Source organism: Mytilus edulis, chromosome 3 (assembly GCF_963676685.1).
Source record: "Mytilus edulis chromosome 3, xbMytEdul2.2, whole genome shotgun sequence".
Taxonomy (NCBI): Eukaryota; Metazoa; Mollusca; class Bivalvia; order Mytilida; family Mytilidae; genus Mytilus; species Mytilus edulis.
This window is the reverse complement of record NC_092346.1, coordinates 69022291-69044433: the sequence shown is the minus strand read 5'-3', so window position 1 is coordinate 69044433 and position 22143 is coordinate 69022291. Positions and strand designations below refer to the sequence as shown.

The following is a 22143-nucleotide window of genomic DNA, read 5'->3' as shown; positions in this document are numbered from 1 at the left end:
CTAAAATGCTTGTTGGCAATTGGATGGAAGGTTTTGTCTAACACATTTAACATTTAATGGTGTCTTGTTAGATTATTCTAAATATTTTTGTTGATACTGTATAATTGGTAATCTTTAATTTGATTTCCTTCATGTCACGGCTGATTTTTGACCGAATTTTCCGTCTTTTTCAGGCTGCTTCAAATGACCTGGGTACACAGGTGTAAGCTGTTAATTATGGAGGACCAGAAAAACAACTTTAAACAGACATAATCTTTCTTGTAGTTGTTAGAATGTTGCATTATGTTTATCCACTGTATTTATTATAAAGGAAAGGATTTCACAAGCAAGATAAACTGTCCATTATACAATATCTAACTGTGATTATTTATAATTCTCTCGTGTATAATATATGCCTGAATTTAAATCTGATATAATTTAGATTCAAGTTCATTCAACTGATGAAAGGAAAATCAAGAAAAACTGTAAAATTGCAAAAATAAATTGCCATTATCATAAACATAGTTTATCAAGGCATTTGCTACTACGCATTAAGTAGAATTATTGATTTAAACCAGGTGGAGTGACATTTCATTTTGGTTAAAAAGAAAATTACAACAGAAATATTATCATTGATCCATGACACATTGATAAGATATAAAATCAATAAATAAATATAATAAAAATAACAAATACAACCAAAAAAGGATGTTAAAAGAAAATCATATTTAGCAATATTAAAATTAGTGCTTAATTTTGCAATAATTTTGCTGTTTGTGTGCCATTTAATGTTGTTCTATCACTACCAAGACATAATTGTGAAAAATTGTTGGTTTTCTTAAGAAAAACCTCTGCCATGTGCAATATATATAACAATCATGGATAAACTGACGTAAAGTAATGTGAACATACTAACAGGAATCTAATATAGACTTAACTGAAGAAAAATGAACTTGATATATAATAAACTATTCAATGAAGCCAGTTATAAAGGATGTTGTATTTTTATTAATGATTTTTCTCAATTTAATTCATGTTGTAAGATTTTATGACAGGTTTTTGATAAAACTAAAAAGCATTGGTTTATATTTTGGGCTTTCACTTTGTTGTAACTAATACATGTATATTATGAATATCTAAAATCAAAATGAAATTTTATAATTAAAGTCAAGTGGATTTAATTGGAATCCTACGAATGCTTATATTTTTAACATAAATGAATTCTGTCTATTGATATCATTGAATGTGGTTATAAGATGAAATAAGAACCCAGTTAAAGTGCTATGTTTATTTTTCACTATTCTTGTATTTACATTGAACATCATTAATCGATCTAAGTAAGGTCAACACATAGATTAAATCAGTGGCATACAGATGTACAATATGCACTCCAAATCAAATCTTTTTTTAAATTCTAGCTCATAAATGTTGTAGAGTAAGTGAACTTTGAAAAAGAAAGTGCCTATTGTTAATTGTTTGCAAATTTATTTACACATACTTTAAGTATAGATTTTCTTCTTGGCCATTATATGTTCATTTGTTGTTGGGTTTCTGTCACCTTGACATTAACCTCTTTATCTTCTTTTTTGTTGGCATTAAAGCAAAAATTTATTTTTGTCAAGGAAAAAACTTTTTTTAAAGAGTATATGTAATAAAGTTATACTATAAAAAAATTTATAATAATATAAATTCTATAACCTCATATTTCTTTTAATCATTTGTATCTCACAACTTGCACTGCAAACTAACTATATATCCTTCACAGTTAGGCTAGGCTAAGCACGTTATTATTTTATTCACTCATTGTAAAAGTGTTCATCTAGTCATATGTTTTTTGTTTTTATGGTTTTCTTGTTTTGTTTTGATGGGACAGCTTTAATTTACTTATTATACAGTCAGTTTCAATAAGAACTTGGAATAAAGTGTAAAATTAAGTAAATATCATAAGCAAATCCAATGAAACATACCAAAAGAATTTAGGAGCACATTTTTTATTACATATCACCTGCTAAAATGAGCAATATCATGTCAACAGGAAGATTGCAGTTTTTGTTTTATTTGAGATAGCATTGATAGCCAAACAAGGGATAATTTCTTGATACAACTCAATTAAACTACCCAATAAAAGCCAACTAAAATTGGAATTATTGTTAACCTCCGTCTCATTTGGGTTTTTTATTCACGAGACTCATAAGCCAAATACATATCTTCAACTCTCATCAGTAGTTTGCCAATCATTTTCTATAATGGGAAGACTTACACCTGTCCCCTTGAATAAATTAGATTTTAATAAATGGCTTCACATTTAGACATATCTTCAATCGAAACCTCACATCTTAATAATATAGGCAGACTTATGCACAGTGTATAAAGACTATCAATCCTTATTTTTTTATACTTCGCTTTACTTTGGTCAATTTTCTTTTCTTTATTTATAAGTATACATGTATGTGCTAATAGCTCTTTTTAAAGTCATTTTGTAAACTTAATCCAGAATTGACTCTTATTTGAAAATCTATTTGTATAATTAAGTTACTTTTTATTCATTAGTGCAAGTATAGATTTATAAAATGGTTCATATTTGCAATGCAGAGCAATGAAGAAAACAAAATAAAAAAGTTATTTATAGCTACCACTTCCATGATCTTCAAATGGATTACACAATTGTTTAAAGTTCAATTACCATATTTATACAAACCTGATATTGCATGCAAATTAAAGGAGAAAAAGCCAAAGCTTTACGCATCTCTAAGTGGAGCAATTCCTTGCAGCCAAACAGTTCTACTCCCATTAAATGAATGTAATAAGAGTCAATTATGGATTCAGAATAACATGTTTAAAAGAGCATAAGGTTTCATGTTCATACAGTTTTATGTATTTTGCATACACAATTCAAGACAGAACTTTAGAAACTTATGGAACCTTTAGCAAGAACTTTTATTATTTTGTAAAGTCAGTATGCTTGAACCCTTTTACATTTCGCTTATTTTTCGAAGATGACATAGATGTTGTATATGTGACCTAGTTTGATTTTTTTTTTTGAAAGGGCTCATTAAAGTTTGTTTATATATTGGATTAATATATGAAAAGTCGAACATAATCATTTGTCATTACATTTTTTATGAAATGATCAGAAAAAACTAGCTTTTGATCATTGTCAACTTTAGGAAAAAATTTGCACTTTTATATATGATACCAGCAGCAAAATAAGAAGCCCACAATATTTTACTCATTTCATTGAAATAAATCGTAAACCACCTTTTCATCATCTTCTGAAACATTGCTTAATTCAACATTGGTTCAAAATTACTGAGAAAAAAGTTAAAGGTGACCTTGAGCAAAGGACATTTTATTTAAATCAACTGCTAATATTGATATTAAGTGACCTCTGACTGTATATAAAGATAGGTTATGTTATTGTTAAGTCCCATCAGCAGTTTATTTTCTGTCTTCCATGTTTTGTTGTACTTTGCTAGTTCAGCATCCAAGATGTTGATTTATCTAAGGTTGTATCTCATTATGTAAATATCTTATTTCCACTGCCTTTTTACACTTACAAGGTTCCTCCTCATGGTACATGGATACCGATTTCAATGTCTGCTGTATATAACTGGCTTAATTTCAAATTTCACTGCTACCTTTGTAGTGGATCATGTTTCAGATTTCACTGCTATCTCAGAAGTGGATCATGTTTCAATAAAAAGGTTTTGTTAACTTTTAACGGAAATTGAATTTCAAAGGTGACTAAAATCTATAATATTGATATGTTAAATATATGGAAGATCATGCATAGGAAAATATTACATGTTTAAGTGACAAACAGTTGTCTAGAAATTAAAAAAAATTCCACCAAGAAATAATATAGTATAATAATGAGAAAATGAATTATTGTATCTGTGTAGCTTGGCATGATATAAAATCAGTAGGAAATCTACAGTAAAAAAAAATGATGTTTTAAAATGAATTATAAATTGAATAGTACAGTGTAGTTGTATGGGCTAAAGAGTTTGCTACATTGTATAGTTAGCTTATTGTTGCTGTTATGTTACTGTCTCATGTAATGTGATAAACATTTTGTTTTCATTAAGATAGGAATCGGTTAAGGATTATTATATGGAAAGGACCACAATGTATTTATCAGAGATGTAACAAAATAAACTTCATTCAGTTTATCAGTATTGTTTTCTTATATTTTTCATTGACTTGACAGATTCAATAATTATACCAGTTCTCACTGAATGGGCAGTCATTGTCGAACCTGTAACTTTGGTCACAGAAAGCTTGACATAGGGATAGTGAACCGGCGGCAGTGTTAGCTAACTTCTTAAAAGCTTTATATTTTAGAAGGTGTAAGACCTAGATGCTTCATACTTTGTATATGGATGTCTCATGTTACAAAGTTTCCATCAGTCACATGTCCAATGTCCTTGACCTCATTTTCATGGTTAAGTGACTACTTGAAAAAAAGTTAAAATTTTTTGTAATGTTAAATTCTCTCTTATTATAAGTAATAGGATAACTATATGAATACATGTTACGAAGTTTCGGTCAGTCACATGTCCAATGTCCTTGGCCTCATTTTCATGGTTAAGTGACTACTTATTATAAGTAATAGGATAACTATATTTGGTATGTGCGTACCTTGCAAGGTCCTCATGCCTGTCAGACAGTTTTCACTTGACCTCAACCTCATTTTATGGATCAGTGAACAAGGTTAAGTTTTGGTGGTCAAGTCCTATCTCAGATACTGTAAGCAATAGGTCTTGTATATTCGGTGTATGGAAGGACTGTAAGGTGTACATGTCCAACTGGCAGGTGTCATCTGACCCTGACCTCATTTTCATGGTCAAGCGGTTATAGTTAAGTTTTTGTGTTTTGGTCTTTTTTTCTTATACTGTATGCAATAGGTCTACTATATTTAGTGTATGAAATGATTGTAAGGTGTACATGTCTGCTTGGCAGGTGTCATCTGACCTTGACCTCATTTTCATGGTTCAATGGTCAAAGTTAAGTTATTGGTTTTTGGTCTTTTTTTCTAATACTTATTGCAATAGGTCAACTATATTAAGTGTATGGAAATATTTTATGATCTATATGTCAGTCGACCAGGTTTTATTTGACCTTGACCTCGTTTTCACGTTTCATTGCTCAGTGTTAAGTTTTTGTGTTTTGGTCTGTTTTTCTTAAACTATAAACAATAGGTCAACTATATTTGTTGTATGGAAAAATTAATAGCTGTATATGCCTGCCTAGTATGGTTCATCTGACCTTGACCTCATTTTCATGGTTCATTGGTCAATATTTAGGTTTTTTTTATTAGTTTATGTGACAGTTGTAATAAAGCTTTATATTTAGGACTATCAACATAATATCAATGATTAGTAAAGAAGGCGAGACATTTCAGTGTGTGCACTCTTGTGTACAATAAATTTTAAAAAGATGTGATATGATTGACAAAATGACACAGAAATTAACAACTATAGGTCACTAACAGACTTCAACAAAACCATACCGCATGGTCAACTATAAAAAGCCCCAAAATGACAAATGTAAAACAATTGAATTGAGAAAACTAATGGCCTAACTTATATACAAAATATTGAACAACAAACAAATATGTAACACAGCAAAAAACAACATTGAATTACAGGCTTCTGACTTGGGACAGTCACATACAGAATGTGGTGTAGTTAAACATTTTAGCGAGCCCCCAACCCTCCCTCTTACCTGGGACAGTGGTGTCACAGTTCAACGTAAGAACAAACTATAAAATCAGTAAAAAAATGCTTAACTCTTCAGATGAATAGAAATAGAAATGCCTCTAACAAAAACACAGAGTAGACTTTGACAGGTAGTTGTAAATCCCAACAACAAAAAGACATTAAGTACAGATCTGAGAGTACTTACAGTTACTAACAGCTAGTTCAAAGCCAAAAAAAATGATGCATCTAAGACTAAAATTAGACTTGTTTGTCTAAGCAGTCCCTTTAATTCATTTAATATTCCATATTACGCAGCTTTAGTAGGAAAGGACAATTTTATATTTGCCTGGCACTTTATGATGTTGAACTTAATGTGGAAGCACTCTTCACATCCATCAGACAGTGATTTTTGTCTGTCTGTGACTACTTTGCAAGACATAGGGATTACAAGAGTGCACATGCTTATATGTCTCACCCTTTACAGATCATTGATTTTTATGGTGAAAGTACTAAATATATAAATAGTTTTACTGCAAGTATCACATAAACTTATGAACAAAAAAGATGAGGCCAAGGTCAGATAAACCAATAAAGAAATACCATTCACAAAATATAGTTGACCTATTTCATATAATATCTTAAGAAACTGATCTCACCACAAAAACTTAGCATTGACCAATGAACCATGAAAATAACTTCAAGGTCAAATGAAACCTGCCAGACTGAAGAAAGAAAGTGTTCACTCTACCAGGAATACCTAAAAAAAAATCGCAGATATAGTCCCATACCCATTCAAAGTAATGTTGGATGATTTATTCTCAGAAATTGTTTTGTTTATATGTGATTTCATTTGTCTATCAGTATAGATTCGTACAGTTGTATTATTAACAATGCCTCTAGGTTTGGTACATGGGAAATCACTGATACAGGCTGATTTTTAATCACTACTGCAATCAGCAAAAACTAACACAAAACAGAATAAAACAAGAATGTGTCCATAGTACATGGATGCCCACTCGCACTATCATTTTACATGTTCACTGGACCGTGAAATTGGGGTCAATACTTTAATTTGGCATTAAAATTAGAAAGATCATATCATGGTTAACATGTGTACTAATTTTCAAGTTGATTGGACTTCAACTTCACCAAAAACTACATTGACCAAAAACTTTAACCTGAGCTTCACACTATCTTTTTCTTTGTTCAGTGGACCATGAAAGTGGGGTCAACACTTTAATTTGACATTAAAATTAGAAAGATCATATCATAGGGAACATGTGTACTAAGTTTCAAATTGATGGGACTTCAACTTCATCAAAAACTACCTCGACCAAAAACTTTAACCTGAAGCGGGACGAACAAACGAACGGAGGCACAGACCAGAAAACATAATGCCCCTCTACTATCGTAGGTGGGGCATAACAAGCTCAAAACTTACTTCAAGCTACACAAATAAGTCCCTTGGTGTGAATCTTCCAATAATCTGATATGATGTAGATCTTGTCTTGCTGATCATTTTTGCTATTTTAAAAAGATTTTCCACTTCCAGTACAGTTTTCAAGATTATAGCCAACAAATCCATATAAGGAGTCATCCAATATTGGTCAAAATAGGGTAGTTAATGGATTTTGACAGTATGAACATTTAATGACCTGCCAGTCTCTGTATAACAGTTCTCAAGATATTAACCTTTATTCAAGGTGGCAAGGACATATGTTTTAAAATTAGGTATGCTAAGAATGATTGTTCATGATGTTTTTTTATGCCCCACCTACGATAGTAGAGGGGCATTATGTTTTCTGGTCTGTGCCTCCGTTCGTCCGTCCGTCTGTCTGTCTGTCTGTGCCTTCGTTCGTCCGTCCGCTTCAGGTTAAAGTTTTTGGTCAAGGTAGTTTTTGAAGAAGTTAAGTCCAATCAACTTGAAACTTAGTACACTTGTTCCCCATGATATGATCTTTTTAATTTTAATGCCAAATTATAGTTTTGAACCCAATTTCACAGTCCACTGAACATAGAAAACAATAGTGTGAGTGGGGCATTCGTGTACTATGGACACATTCTTGTTTATAATAGCCATGTAGTTACAAAAGAGATGATTTTTGTAAAAGTTAAAGCAACCCACATAACCCTTTGTAACAGTGAGCTAAATTTGGTGGACATTATTATTTATCTTGCTTTTATATGCACAATCTACAGTGACTTGATCTGTGTTGCTGGTCATTATTGCTATTTACATGTTGAACCTAGCTCTGAATTTTTTTTTAAATAACAGCCTATTGAGACCCTATTCTCCAACACACGAGGAGGTCATTGTTACTCAGCCATATTAAGTTATTTGTAGATCTTGGATCATGTCCTTCCCAATATTTCAATTGGTGTTTGATTAAGTTTTCTGTATTGTTTCATTGTTTGTAGTGATATTTTATTAGCTAATTTGTTTGTGTTATTTCTATCAGTCAATCTTTTCAATCCCCATTCCTGTTCTATATTATTGTTTAAAACTTAAAACTTTCATTTGTTCATGTTATAGGGATAACTAATTATACCCCAGGCCAATTAATTGCATCAGGTTACTTGGTATAATGTTTTTGACCTGTCCTTCTTTCTGTACGACCGTTGAATTATGATTCAATATTTTGTATATGAGTTGTGCCCCTTTGACCTTATTGACCTCAATATACTACTGCAACAGTTTATCATCACAACTCCTTAGAAACCACACAACAGAATTTCATGAAACCTTGTAGATGATAAGGACATACTATATAGATGTGCATATCAACAGGAAATTATGATTTAATTTTTTTCTAGAAGTTATGCCCCTCTGACAATGTGAGCGTGCTCACAAAGGTTCTTTAATTGTTTATAAATTTGATAATGTCTAAAGGTACCAAAGAAATGGAGCTTCATCACTGACTGGAAGTTACCAGTTTTTACCATACCATCATGCCAGGTCACTAGTTAAGCAAGAACTGCTGCCACATAAGCACCTGATTCCATACCTTGTTTTTAGCAGTTGTGTGCAGCTTTCCTTGAGGAGTTTTGTGGATAGTTCTTTGTCTGTTTACCATTTTCCTTTTTGCAAGGTGTTGTAAACTTACAGTTTTAATTCCCCCTTTTATATCTCCTTTCATTTTCAGCTTTATTTATACCACACATCATAACAGAGTGAAAGTCCTCAATACCAAACTCTGTACAATCAATCATTGTAATTACACAGCACATACAATGCAGACAGACCAACAAATGCAATTTGTTTGATATCTCTTACTGCCTAAATTTATTCAAGGTGACAACATTACTATTCAATAAGTCAGATATTTATCTGATTAAACTTAAAATTATTCAAGGTGACAACATTACTATTCAATAAGTCAGATATTTATCTGATTAAACTTGAAATAATCCAATAATACTCCATTTAAAAGGAAGACACATTAAAATGTGTTTATATAATAAGCTTTATTCAGTATATAGGAAAATTCTTATCCACACGTTTAGTCCATCCAAGTAATCCACCTTTCAAGTCTTTAATATCCAAGTTCAAATCTTTAAATTTGTCTTTTAATTTTTGTGTGACAATTTGTGAATCATTTCCTCTTCTGCAAGCAACTACTACAGGGAGGGGGTCTCCAGTGGCAGGAATATTGCATTTTAATCTTTCTTCTAACGCTTGTATACAGTCCTTTTTATCCACAGAATTCATTGGTAAATCTGATAATAATAGATAAGGAAATAATACAAATATCCTTCAAAAGAAAAAGAAATAGGAATTGTTTTATCACCAATCCCAAAAACAATATTAAAGTTTGAATTAATTGATTCAAGCATAACAAAGTTAGTTTAAAAGTAACCTTAAAAATGATAGGTAATGAAATGATTAAAAAGAAGTTAAAAATCAAAGGTAACTTACTTTTAAAAATAGTGTGAAGTGAATCATTCCAAGCATACTCCAATTAGTGTGTGACATGTGAAAAAAATATTTTACTCTGATAGTAAAACTCCATTGTCATTGGATATGTTGTATATTACTTGAACAATTTGATAAAGTAAATTTGGAATAAAAAAAAAGTTTCCACAAAAACAACACTTTCTGTTAAAAATAATCCAAACAATTTAACCACAACTTTCCCCTTGTGTTATGTAATAAAACTTCAAAAGGATACTATATGATTGGACTGGAAGCTGACATATGTCTAATTCCACTGGTAATCTCACGTCCACCAATACATGTTCTTGTTTGGTGTCCAACATTTTCTTGTAATCCTATAAATGGATAAACAACTACTGTAGACCATATTTTAAGTGGTCAAAACTTGTGTAAGTCATATTCTTTTAATTATGATAAAAGAATAGTGTTTTTTTTTTTACAAATATACATGAATTTTGTACTAAATATAAATATATTTTCTCATTATATTTGTGCTGAACTATGCTGCATTAGTTTACATACAACAGCTATTTCCAAAGAAGAGGCTACTGTCCTCTTTTCAGATACTAACCTTCCAAATTCTCATTTTAACAAAAACAAGTGATTTGCAACTTCTAAAGTTACATTAAAATCTAACATGTTATTTTTGGCAGCTTTAGACGAATCAGGAATCTAGCATATTTCAAAAACTGATGCAACAAGAGAAAAAAATTAAAAAGTTCTCCTTATATAACCAAAAAATAATTTAAAACACTAACATGATATCTGCCTTGTTTCACCATTATCTAAGCTTAAATGTACAAGTTTTTAACCACCTATGTTATGGGTTTCTAATATCTCTTTTATGTTAAAAGGTCACATTTGAAATTACTTCAAGTTACTGTTAAACAATTATATAGGTCAAAACTAATTCCAAATTTTGAACATATTTAAAGGTCAAGGGATCTCTTTAAAGAGACATCAGGTTTCAAGGTCATTGCCAAACATTGCAGGTCAGAATTGTTGGAGCAACATGATTTGTCCAATACCTTTGGTGATATTCTGTCTGTATCTTTCAGTAAAGTTAAATCTTTGTCCTGAAATATAAGTCCTGATATTCAATTTCTTAGAATTGAACAAAATATTCACTTTATGAGATATATTTCATCACATATTTATCTTTTTCATCTAAATATTTCTTTCATATTCACTTTTTGTAGTAAAATAGTTATTACTATCAAATTTGTTGTATGGGTTTTAATCCCTTTTTATACCTTCAATCCTCTTTAATATGAATGTTCCAAAGTTAAGAAGCTCTGAGAATGACTTCCTCTGTTATTTAAAAGAAATATTTCAGCACATATTTCTCCAAAGAATTTAAAAAATGTCATTACATAGAGATATTTTTTAGTAAAATTGACACAGTTTCTATTTTATATTTACCTTATCATTAGCTCTAGCTCCACAAAACTGTTCATAGTCTATTAATTCTGTTATGGTAGGATTATCTCCACATACAGGACATGTTGGTTGTCTTCCCCTGATTTTAATAGATCTAAATGAACCCTGCAGACCATCAAACAGTAGTAACTTTTGGCTAAATGATGCTTAATCTTGTTAAGAAATCAAATACTACCAGTATACAAAATATGAATCTAATACAAACAATTAACACACGAAGAAGAATTGGAATAAACAAACATGATACAGCAAAATCAAATTAATATTTGACAATTTTCAAATACCCCAAACAGACATCAAAAAAACAACATGACTACTTTCTAATTCCTGTATCCAAAAAATACATGAATTGCATTGGGAATAAAGTATTCACACATACCCAAGCATACTTGCCTTTTAATATTTTGTTGTGTCAAAATTCTTCTCAAAGATCCCAAGATTATAGTGTATGAACATGATGTAATGAATGTTCTTAAAACTTCATCTGAAGAACTTACAGCTCTGCTATTCAACTATTTAAGGATACGATCTATCCCAGCGCAAATCTTTATAGCTTCTAGTGCTTGTATACATCCTATTATCCCTGGAACTATTTAATAGAAAAAGCTCAATAATGTGTTAAATTACATATATAACTCATCCAACAAATAGAGCAAATTTTCTTAGAACTTTGAAATAAAAAATTATCATACACTTACTATAGTAAAAAATTATAAGTTTTAAATTACATGCTAAAATAACTTCTTTTTTTTATATATATAAATTAACAAGGTTTTTTTGGGTCTGCCTATGTATAATGTAGGGTAAAGAATTATGAAATCAGAAAACTTAATAGTGTTGAACATATGAATTTAGCTTATTTGCTTAATTTAAATAGGTGAACAGATAAAGAAAATCAGGTTGTACATTGACCTGCTGATATGTCAGATATGTATGTCTCTTGGTTCTTTTTGGATACTTGTCTCATTGGCAATCCCGCACATCTAATATTTGTCCAAGTAATGAGATAATGATTGGAACTTACTGACTCCTAGAACTCCTCCATCAGAACAATTTGTTACAGTTTCTGGTGGAGGTGGTTTAGGATACAAACATCTATAGCATGGTCCACCTTCATAGTTATATACTGTTAGCTGAAAAATATTAACATAAATCTTTTCCGAAAAACTACTGGATAGAAGATTTTTCAGTGCATTGAAATTTGTCTATTCATTGCTTCAAAAATTGTTTTCACAATAAATTTGCTGTAAATTCAGAAACTATTGCAAGATTTGTATCTTAATATTTGAATAATGAGACTTTGTGAGATCGCAATAAAAAATATTGCATTCTGATATGCAGCTTTTCCTGATATAGCAACAATTAATCTACCATTTTTGGCCATTCTTCAAAAATTGCAATAATAAATGTACACATTAATATCGGAATTTAAAGTATCTAAATTATTATACTCTATATAGTCTTTCAATATGTCATTAGAGAAACAGATTCTACAACTGTATCCCATTCATGAAGTTTGAATTTAAGTATCTGGACAGATTAAATATCATAAGCAATGGGGTATTTCCGCGTTTTGCATTTGCGCCGATCTGCATTTCATTTGCGCCGATTTTTTCTTTCATTTGCGCCGATTTTTTTTTCCATTTGCACCGATTTTTGTACAGGTAAATTACAGGTGAAAAGATATAAGAAGATGCGGTATGAGTGCCAATGAGACAACTCTCTATCCCAGTCATGTTATAGTTGTTTATTCTTTAGTTTTCTATGTTGTTTTATGTGTACTATTGTTTGTCTGTTTGTCCTTTTTATTTTTAGCCATGGCGTTGTCAGTTTATTGTCGATTTATGAGTTTGACTGTCACTCTGGAATCTTTCGTCCCTCTTTCATTTACCATTTATCAACCTCTTCCGTAAGCCATTTGTACAAATGTTATGATTTTCAATCATAACATGTATATAACTGTTGTCCTCTGCTCACTACGGGGAGGTGTATATAACTGTTGTCCTCTGCTCACTACGGGAGGTGGAAGTAGGGTTTCGAGCAAGATAAATCAATATAAAAGCTATATATTTATTTAGAGTGTGTATAGGCAACACATCTAATATATTCCTATAATTGTCGCTAATGGGGTCCATCTTTTCTTTGTCTGGCTTACGTACTGATGCGAGCATTTCTATAGAGTTTGCATTAATTTTAACATACGTTACGGCCTGGATTTTCTTGATAAAATCTGTAATAACATATAAGTTGGGGTGCAGCTGCTCAGAAAAGAGGTGGATAGCGTTACAGTGTGCATATACATGTACTTAGTTTGAGGCTAAGAATGTAAGACATTTGTCATCAGAAGGAGCGTCAGACATATTGTCAAACGTGAAGCAGTCATTGATTTCATTTGGGGGAAGGAATGGTAACCCTAAAAAAAGGGATAGCCATTTACCAATGATGCTTAAAATTTGTCTTTATACTCTGTGCTCAGCCCATGTAAAAGTATTAACTTACCTGTAACTTACCTGTAAATCCAATTAGGAGAAAAAATAAAATCGGCGCAAATGAAAGAATGAAAATTTTCAAAATCGGCGCAAATGTCATACGCCCGGGTATTTGTGGTAGAATCATTATCTGTTTAATCATAAAATTTTAATAGGGTATCTGATATAAATTCCCATGTTCCTTAATGTCTAATGGGTTGAAAGTTTCAAACTAATAGTTACTCCTTGAAGAGGAAAATTGTTACTTACTTGCCCTTCAAATCGTAAAGCACTGCCAGATACAAGAGGTTTGTTAGCTAATATACAGGCATCATTCAACAAATATCTAGTAGCAACATTATCTGTGGCATCTAATACAACATCATATCTACGTCCATGTTAAGGTTTTGTTAATAGATAATAAAAGTTTCACATCATTTTCAATAGTATAGATAAATTGTATTAAATAATTGATATACATGTATATTAGTTTTCAACAAGTATCTGATTCTTAAATAAAGAGTGTCTTAACACTTTCATCCACTTGTTTCTATATTTTTTTTAATATTGTGTTAAATATTAGTGAAAGGATACTGCTTTATCAGTCTGAGTGCATTTGTACTATCTAATTGCAGATGATAAGGAATACACTCAACAAGTGAGTTCAACCTGCAAAGAAAAATGTTAAATGGAAAATATAGGTCATCCAATACATTGCTTTAAATTCAAAACAAACATTACAAATATTGGAAAAAGAAAAACTATAGATTCAGTAAATATACATAAATTTATTCAATTATTTTTAGACAAGATAAGAAACTGAAAACCTTGATTAAAAAGGACTTTTCTATTTCAAAGCTGATGTTTATTTTAGCCAGCATATCTTGTCAAATTTTATCAATTTAATTGGATAAAAAGAAACAGATTTAAAATTATTAAAAGATTAGATGCAGCAAATGCTCACTGGGTCTCTGAATAGAATAATAAAGAATTTCAAACTAACTGTGTACAGGATGAAGCCACAGATGAAGATTTTGGTGTTCCTACTCTTTTCTCTGTATGTAGAATTTGTCTGTGAAGATTATTCAATTCAACTTCATCATAATCTACAATCCCTATTCTGCCTATAAAGTAAATAAAGGTTATACCATACCAGTAGATAAAACTGTTTAAATCAATTATAAAGCCTGTATTATCCTTTTTCTTTGTAAGAGTTTATTCTAGAAATAGTTTAATATTTGATTTCCTTGCATACAAAGAATTGTTTCTTCCATAGTATCCCTCTTGAACTGTTCAACATTATTACCTTTGTATATAAGCAAGACCTAAGTGCATCCCTGAAACCATTGGCATAATTCATCTCTGTTAAAACTAAAAACAACTTTTCTAGGTTTTTGTTGATTTTAAAACTTTACATTGTTTTGTAAACATATGTCTATTGTGAATGATCATGCATGTATATTGAATTCAAAATGTCTTTCCAAGTTTTGTGCCAATGAGCTGCTTTCTTACTCCTTTTATTCACACTGAGCTACACAAATATTAAAATTACCACTTAACTCCAATAAACAGGTTAATTTAACAGTACATGTAACTTGTTCTTTTTTTTGGTAGAAAAAGCTATCTCTATATTTTTATATAAGCAATATGGAAGAAATGAATGTTTAAATGCACATGCTGAAATGATTATCAAGGTCATAATATATGTACAGATATATTTTACAATATCAATCAAAATAAGCTTTTTATCTGTTGTGGTTTTTTTTTCGTTCGAATTGTTTCACATTTTTTATGTTGGTATCTTTTAAATTTGCCTTTACTGTATGGGTTTGCTCATTGTTAAGGGACATATGGTTGTTTAAATCAATGGGATTTGGACTATTGTTGGTTAGTGGTCTCATTGGTTTTTATACCACTTCTGTTTCTTTTATAAAATTTGTTTGAGAAACTGACTATAATCACTAATCACTGAACCATGAAAGATCTTTCAATGATAATGTGTGCCAAATAAAATATCATCATTCATATAACTTATAACTAAAAAATCATTTGATCAAAAATATTGTTTTGTAAGCAGTCAATGAACCATGAGAATGTTAGAGTTACAGTTTAAAGCACAACAGATATATTCTAGGCAAAAGTTTCAGACTTTAATGAAAGTTAGAAACACAAAATTCAGAAATGCGAAATAGATTACACTGTCCCAGGTTCATATCAATATACTGATATATATAACACTTACCAACTCCTGCTGCAGCTAGATATACGGCTGAAGGACAACCTAAACCTCCTGCACCCACTATCAAAACTGATTTACTGCTCAATGACAACTGTCCTGTAGGAAGAAACATCATCATGATTATATGATTTCACAGTCTGTTGACTTGTCGTCAAAGAGTACTACTTATGATTAACTGTTAAGATGTAGAACAAGAAAATCACTGTTTCTTTGCTATATTGTATTTGATGAAATATTACTTTTCTAGCATTTGAAAAAACCTTAAACCTTGATATGATCACCATTTCCATTATATCTAAGTGACCCCAATTTTAAGTGCCTATGTTAATTATTTTTGGTCAATTTTTTAACAAACACTTTTGAAGTCCTTCTGGTTTGGTTTAAATACAAAAAGTAGACAACAATCTGACCATATTTTTTTAGCATGATTGTTTTTAAATCATTCTAATAGTTTGAAAAGCCTTTCAGTAGGAAATAAATTGTGTAGTTGAATTTATGTTTCACCTTTTACTCCTATCTCTGGCAATATTAACTGTCGACTGTATCTACCAATTTGTTCATTGCTAAGGTTGTCGCTTTTTTCTAAACAATCTAAAGCTTCCACAGTTGAACTTGGATTCCTAAATTCCTAGGAAAAAAATATGATAAAATTTTTTGATGGATCATTAATTGTTCAGACAATGAAAAATAATTCGGATATCACTGATTATTGTGATACTTGTCTTTAAATGGATTAATAATAAAAACAAACGTTTTGTTTTGATAAAATATTTAGCTTAAAATTAATAAAAACAATGATGCATGAACTGTAAAATGAAACGGATTTACAAGTTCATTTATTTATACTAGCTCTAAGACTAGTCATACTGCACACATTCGTGATTGACTGAATACAATTATTTTGTTAACAAATAACAATAAAGATAAATACATATTGTATTCCAGTATTCTACTCTGCAAATCAAAGGGAAAATGATAAATTGATTGCAGCTGCCAGCAATATAAATATTCTATCAATTTTTCAACAAACTTTAACATATTTTGTTCAAATACTTAAAATAATGCGACAAGACATCAATTAGAAAAAAATAAAAATCAGGGCGAATGGACCCTGGGCAATCAGGTATCAGGGCGAACAGGTACTAGGGTGAACATGAATCAGGGCAAACGGACCTGGATTCTTCCCAGCTGACCTTAGAGTCTGACCTGCTTAATTATTGATGTCATACAACAATCACTTTTCCATTGTAGCGTCAAACATTTTGTACTAGTTCATCAAAATTTTATGAGAAGTTCACAATCAGAACCTGTGTGATGTCCAGTAATGCGGACAAATAACGATACTGTGTATTGGCAGAAAATAAGAGTAGAAAGAAATCGGTACCTCAAATGATCGAATAACACTGTCATTATCCGAATAACACATGTAATGACCGAATAACACTTGAAATTTTAATATTAGCACATATTTGTGACTTTTAAACTATTAAATAATAATATATTATCGATGTATTTTATAACTTACAAATGATTTGCAGAAAGCAGATAAGTTCATTAAAATCTTTTTAAATTTAGTGTGTACAACGAACGATGGTGGCCACGGAAATCACAAAATTATGGCCGCCATGTACGATGTACACACTAAATTTAAAATGATCTTTATGAACTCTTTTTGCTATCTTTAAATCATTTCTAAGTTATAAAATACATCGATAATATATTATTATTTAATAATCAATGATTAAAAGTCACAAATATGTGCTAATATTATAATTTGAAGTGTTATTCGGTCATTACAAACTTGTGTTATTCGGATAATAACAGTGTTATTCGGTCATTGGTGTTACCCGAAAGAAATGGACCCTAAAATAATGAAAATATATTGAAATAAATACCAGACCAACACCCCACCCCCATTACGGTTCACCATCACCCCCAATACATGACACCACTACCAACACCCACACTTGAGCAAATCTTTAAAATTTTGGTTTCATGGTGACCCCAGACTTCGAAGTTCTGGGATCGCCCCTGGCCCTGCATGATGTCTAATTTATACCGATTTTGTATTCAACATTTCTTTTAAGTTGTCCAACTCCTTCTGCTTTTCGTTAATTTGTTTTTGTAAATCTGCTATGTCGTGTTTAATCATTTCGATATTTTTTTCAGCAAACGTGGTTCTTTCATTTGTTTTGTTTCATACGTTAAATGTACCTCCTTCAAGGAGAGCACTGAAGCACACGTGATCTTGTAACAAATAAAAGCAGACGATGATATCATGGCAAGAACCAAACAAGCGATAAAACTTGCAACGCCAAAATTCAATTACGTTCGGCAATACCTGTCAGTCAAAAGACAACAATTCAAAAATGAATTAAGAGGTGGCATTAAAAAAGTGAAAAAATTTAGGCCAGGAAATAATGCTCTGTCGGAAATAAGAAAATTTCAGAGAACCACAGAACTTCTGATTCCAAAAGTGGCATTCCAACGACTTGTAAAAGACATTTCTCATGTCTTTGTAACAGAAATAAGGTTTCAATCGGCTGCATTGACGGCGTTACAGGTAATTTACTAATTGTACGATCACTATGGAAAAAGGGGGATCGGATATCCTCAGTTAAGTCAAGTCTACAAAATGGGTCAAAGACCATCATATGTTGATTCACCAAACAATTTAAATTATAGAGCAGCAATATGGAAAATACGCATAAGTACACATCATTAAATGATTGAAAGGGGAAGACATCTTAAAATTTCTAGAGAGCCTGGAATCTCAGGAAAGATACTGTCCTGGCTGTAAAAATGGGGAAATCGAGGATGAACAACATTTCTTATTAAAATGTAATAGATTTACCTCAAAGCGAGAAATATTAGAAAATAAAATAAATGTTAATACAGCGTAACATGATTACCGTTCATGAACAAAATATCTCTATTGGTTAATAATAGCTCAGCATTATTACTTAGACTGTCTTCCTCTTTCCGATGATATCAGAGTGTCTTAATATAAGAAATAGTGAACTTATATGATACATCAATATGTAACTTTTCATTATAGCATGATATGTTATCATGGAACCTTTCATTCTACCATGTCAATTATTATTGTTATATGTAGGTCTTAGCCATTTATTGTTTAATGAGTTTGTGCCAATAAAAATATTTGCATTTGTATTTGTTAAATTGATCTGAGACAACTATTGTCATAGTAGTCTCAGAATTGATGCGACGGTAAAGGTTGACTTACATACTATTTTAATTTGTTAAAATTTGTATTAGGGAGCTACCATTTGAATTTTATGGCGAGGGGGAGCGGATCGAGGGGCTAAGATTTATTTTGAAGAGAAAAAATAGTCAGGACAGGAGTTTTGAGTAAAAAATGCAGGATGAGCGACTTTGCAAAAAAAAAGGCAGGATGACAGTTTAGGTAAAAAAAAAAGTCAGAATAACCCAATATTAAAAAAAGGCAGGACCGAAACAGCCTGAGTTCGAAATAAATAGGAAGGAGAGAGATAACAACCAGAACCCGTGGTTCCGTGTCAAACAACATCAGACAGATAAGGACAAAACTGGATTGTTCAAGTTCAAATATTCATTCATCCCAGTCACCATCATATCCTGGAACAATATACCTCCAGACATCCGAGCTTCCCCGTCTGGAACATTTTCGACACGCCATCCAAGATGTCAGCGTCTCGACACTACTCCACATCTAAATTTATATAGCACCGATTTTAACTGTACATACAAATCTCTTTTTAACTGTACATACTTAAAAGGTTTTTAGCTGTTTACTCACGCTGGAGTATATACACTAAAAAATGAGTCCACTCCTTGACGGGAAGATAAATAGATAGACTAAAAAAATCTTCGTAGCCAAATTAAAATCAAATGGTAGCTCCATTAGTTGATTTAGTTAGAAGAAAACAGCAAATAATCAAGGATAGAGGCTAGTTTTGGCTTGGAATTTCATTTTGATGGATCCCCGCTTCCTTATTCATGACCCTTTTATATTATCAAATATACTATGAAGGGGTTGGGGGGGGGGGCAATACTAACATGTTAACAACACCTCGATTTTGGCAAAAACAGTTAACAAAAAATACAAAAATGCTAATAACAGTTAACAAAAAATACAAAAATGCTGATAACAGTTAACAAAGTGGGTAAAATTGATCTCAGATAACAGTTAACAACATCTTGAAAATGGCCATAACAGGTTAACACAAAAAGGTATTGTCCCCTCCGCTAATATGTATACATGATTCCATCAAACTATATATGTTGTAAGGGGTGAATGACTGAGCGTTTCAAAGCACAGGTGCATGGGGCATGGACCCCTTATTCTATAAAATTTTTTTCGATTTTGACTCATTTTCTCTGATTTAATGTGTTCTTGCATTTATCCCTCCGTTTGCTTGTTAACAGTTTGCTTGTAGTCTAACATGTCTATAAACTAAAATTTACTTCAATGAAATCAGCAGAAACAAATGTGAATAGTAAGACGTCTTATTAATTAGCGCAACCGATATTAAGTGTGCTTTCAGAAACAACAAACATTATTTGATACATGTTGTTTGTTAGGCTATTTTGTGCTGTTTTATTTTTCGATCTTACCGTTAGTTTAAACATTATTTTTTATTGAAAAATTACTGATACTAATGGAGGGAGTAGAACAATTTTATTAGAAGTTATATGGGATTCAGAAACCAGTTTGGAAAAAAACTTTTTAAAGAAATAAAATTCCGTCTCCCGCAAAAAATACAAAACGACGCCAACAGTTGACGGTAACATATAGTATCAAAGTACTGAACATCGGATGACCGCAAGTTCTGGTGGATGATCACACGCACTTGTTTCAGGGGGAAAATCACATCTTCATACCTAGTCTTCCCGCTGAGTGGCAGCCCAGGCTAGTAAAATTGCTCTCGGGCCTGTAAAAATCATATCTACATGCCAACAGATACTAACTAAAAAATTTCAAGGCAAAAATTGAGCTTCGGGCCTGTAAAAGTTCGTCGTGACAGAGACATATATACACATGTGTATATATGTCTCTGGTCGTGAAGACTGCATACCAGAAAGTATAAAGGTTAAAGTACATAGATATATTTTTTTCTGAGACAAGCTCGTGTTTGGATGATGAATAAACGACAAAGAACTCAACCTCACCATAATGTTATATTGTAGTGATCTAATAATTTGTTATCAGTATACTCTGGATGATAGTCCGTCGGAAGGGGACGATACATGGCTGACCGTTTTAAGAGAGAGCCATATCTCTTGCACGTTAAAGAACCCTTGTAGATATGGAAAAAGAGCAGACTAATGCCGCTACAAGGCAGCACTCGCACCCGCAAAGTGGAAAGGGATTAATATAAGTTGCAAAACTTGTTTCCCAATCCACTATAATTAAATATGTTTAAACTAACTAAAACTCTGGTATATTGTTTAATATTACATTAATATTTGTATTAGGCTACAGTTATATATGATCAATTTGTTGCTTTCTATAACATGTGTCTTTTGGTTATTTTTGTTATTGGGTTGCTGTCTCATTGACCCATACCCATATAATTTAATAGAAATTAAGTAACATGTCAGCGTGTAGACATGAGTAGACGTTCGGTCTTGTAATGCCAAAGTGACTTTTTCTTTTCAGGAAGCAGCAGAAACATATTTGACTTCATTGTTCGAAGATGCAAACCTTTGTACACTTCATGCAAAAAGAGTAACTATAATGCCAAAGGATATTCAGTTAGCATTACGGATAAGAGGTGAAAGATACTATGTGCAATGATAAAGAACATGTGATAAAAAGACTGCAAGCTGTGATATCTATAACAATTGTTTAGTATACTTTTAACAATATGACATCAATTATGTATTAATCTTTACTTTTATAAAACATAAGAAAATATGTCTGACTTTATAATATCTAACTATTTATACCACCATGTTAAAATTTGCATTTATGACATGCCGTTACTCTGACCTTTGTTGGTCTTGTATGATTTTTACAGTGAATGACCGTGAGGTGTATTGCTATCGCCTAGATTTCCGTTACTTATACGTTTTGGGTTATTAACCTATCTATTAAAATGATGAATACGCAGAAATAATCGAGTGCAATAACATGTTACAAATTTATTTCTTCCATGCATACTCGTCAAATACTTTTTAAAGTATACAAATAAAAATGCTTTGTTATATATATATATATATATATATATATATACATATAAATAAAAAATCATTATTATCTATCATATGCACACGCATGCGGAAGAATATCTTCGGCTGTTTTCTACTCTTTGGTCGGGTTGTTATCTCTTTGACATGTTTCCCATTTTTAATTTCATTCTCAATTTTACAACAGTC

The 22143-nt window shown here is 31.4% G+C and overlaps 3 protein-coding genes across 45 annotated transcripts in view; 2 read left to right on the top strand and 1 right to left on the bottom strand.

Annotated features, from left to right (window-relative positions):
* Positions 1–4151, top strand: part of LOC139517267 (ribosome-binding protein 1-like) — a 37190-nt gene extending 33039 nt beyond the window's left edge. For 27 of the 43 annotated variants that reach the window (XM_071308155.1, XM_071308152.1, XM_071308151.1 and 24 more), the window contains one exon: positions 174–4151. Coding sequence is in view for 23 of the 43 variants with exons in the window: in XM_071308152.1 (XP_071164253.1) it covers positions 174–206 (33 nt within the window). In the remaining 20 variants the exon portion in view is untranslated. The remainder of the gene's footprint in view (positions 1–173) is intronic. The other 16 variants (XM_071308154.1, XM_071308148.1, XM_071308150.1 and 13 more) reach the window with 1 other exon arrangement.
* A 4976-nt stretch (positions 4152–9127) lies between these two features.
* LOC139517252 (adenylyltransferase and sulfurtransferase MOCS3-like) lies at positions 9128–17979 on the bottom strand. The gene is made up of 12 exons (XM_071308091.1): positions 17822–17979; positions 16267–16390; positions 15766–15858; positions 14527–14647; positions 14118–14192; positions 13794–13911; positions 12080–12188; positions 11582–11644; positions 11038–11201; positions 10644–10691; positions 9851–9950; positions 9128–9398 (listed from the first exon to the last, which is right to left on the bottom strand). The coding sequence occupies exons 1-12, from the start codon at positions 17912–17914 to the stop codon at positions 9151–9153; spliced, it is 1356 nt and encodes a 451-aa protein (XP_071164192.1). The 5' UTR covers positions 17915–17979; the 3' UTR covers positions 9128–9150.
* Positions 17980–17992: 13 nt separating this feature from the next.
* On the top strand, positions 17993–21668 carry LOC139517255 (uncharacterized). Its single transcript, XM_071308095.1, has 2 exons — positions 17993–18325; positions 21425–21668. The coding sequence occupies exons 1-2, from the start codon at positions 18041–18043 to the stop codon at positions 21560–21562; spliced, it is 423 nt and encodes a 140-aa protein (XP_071164196.1). The 5' UTR covers positions 17993–18040; the 3' UTR covers positions 21563–21668.
* The last annotated feature ends 475 nt before the right edge of the window (positions 21669–22143 follow it).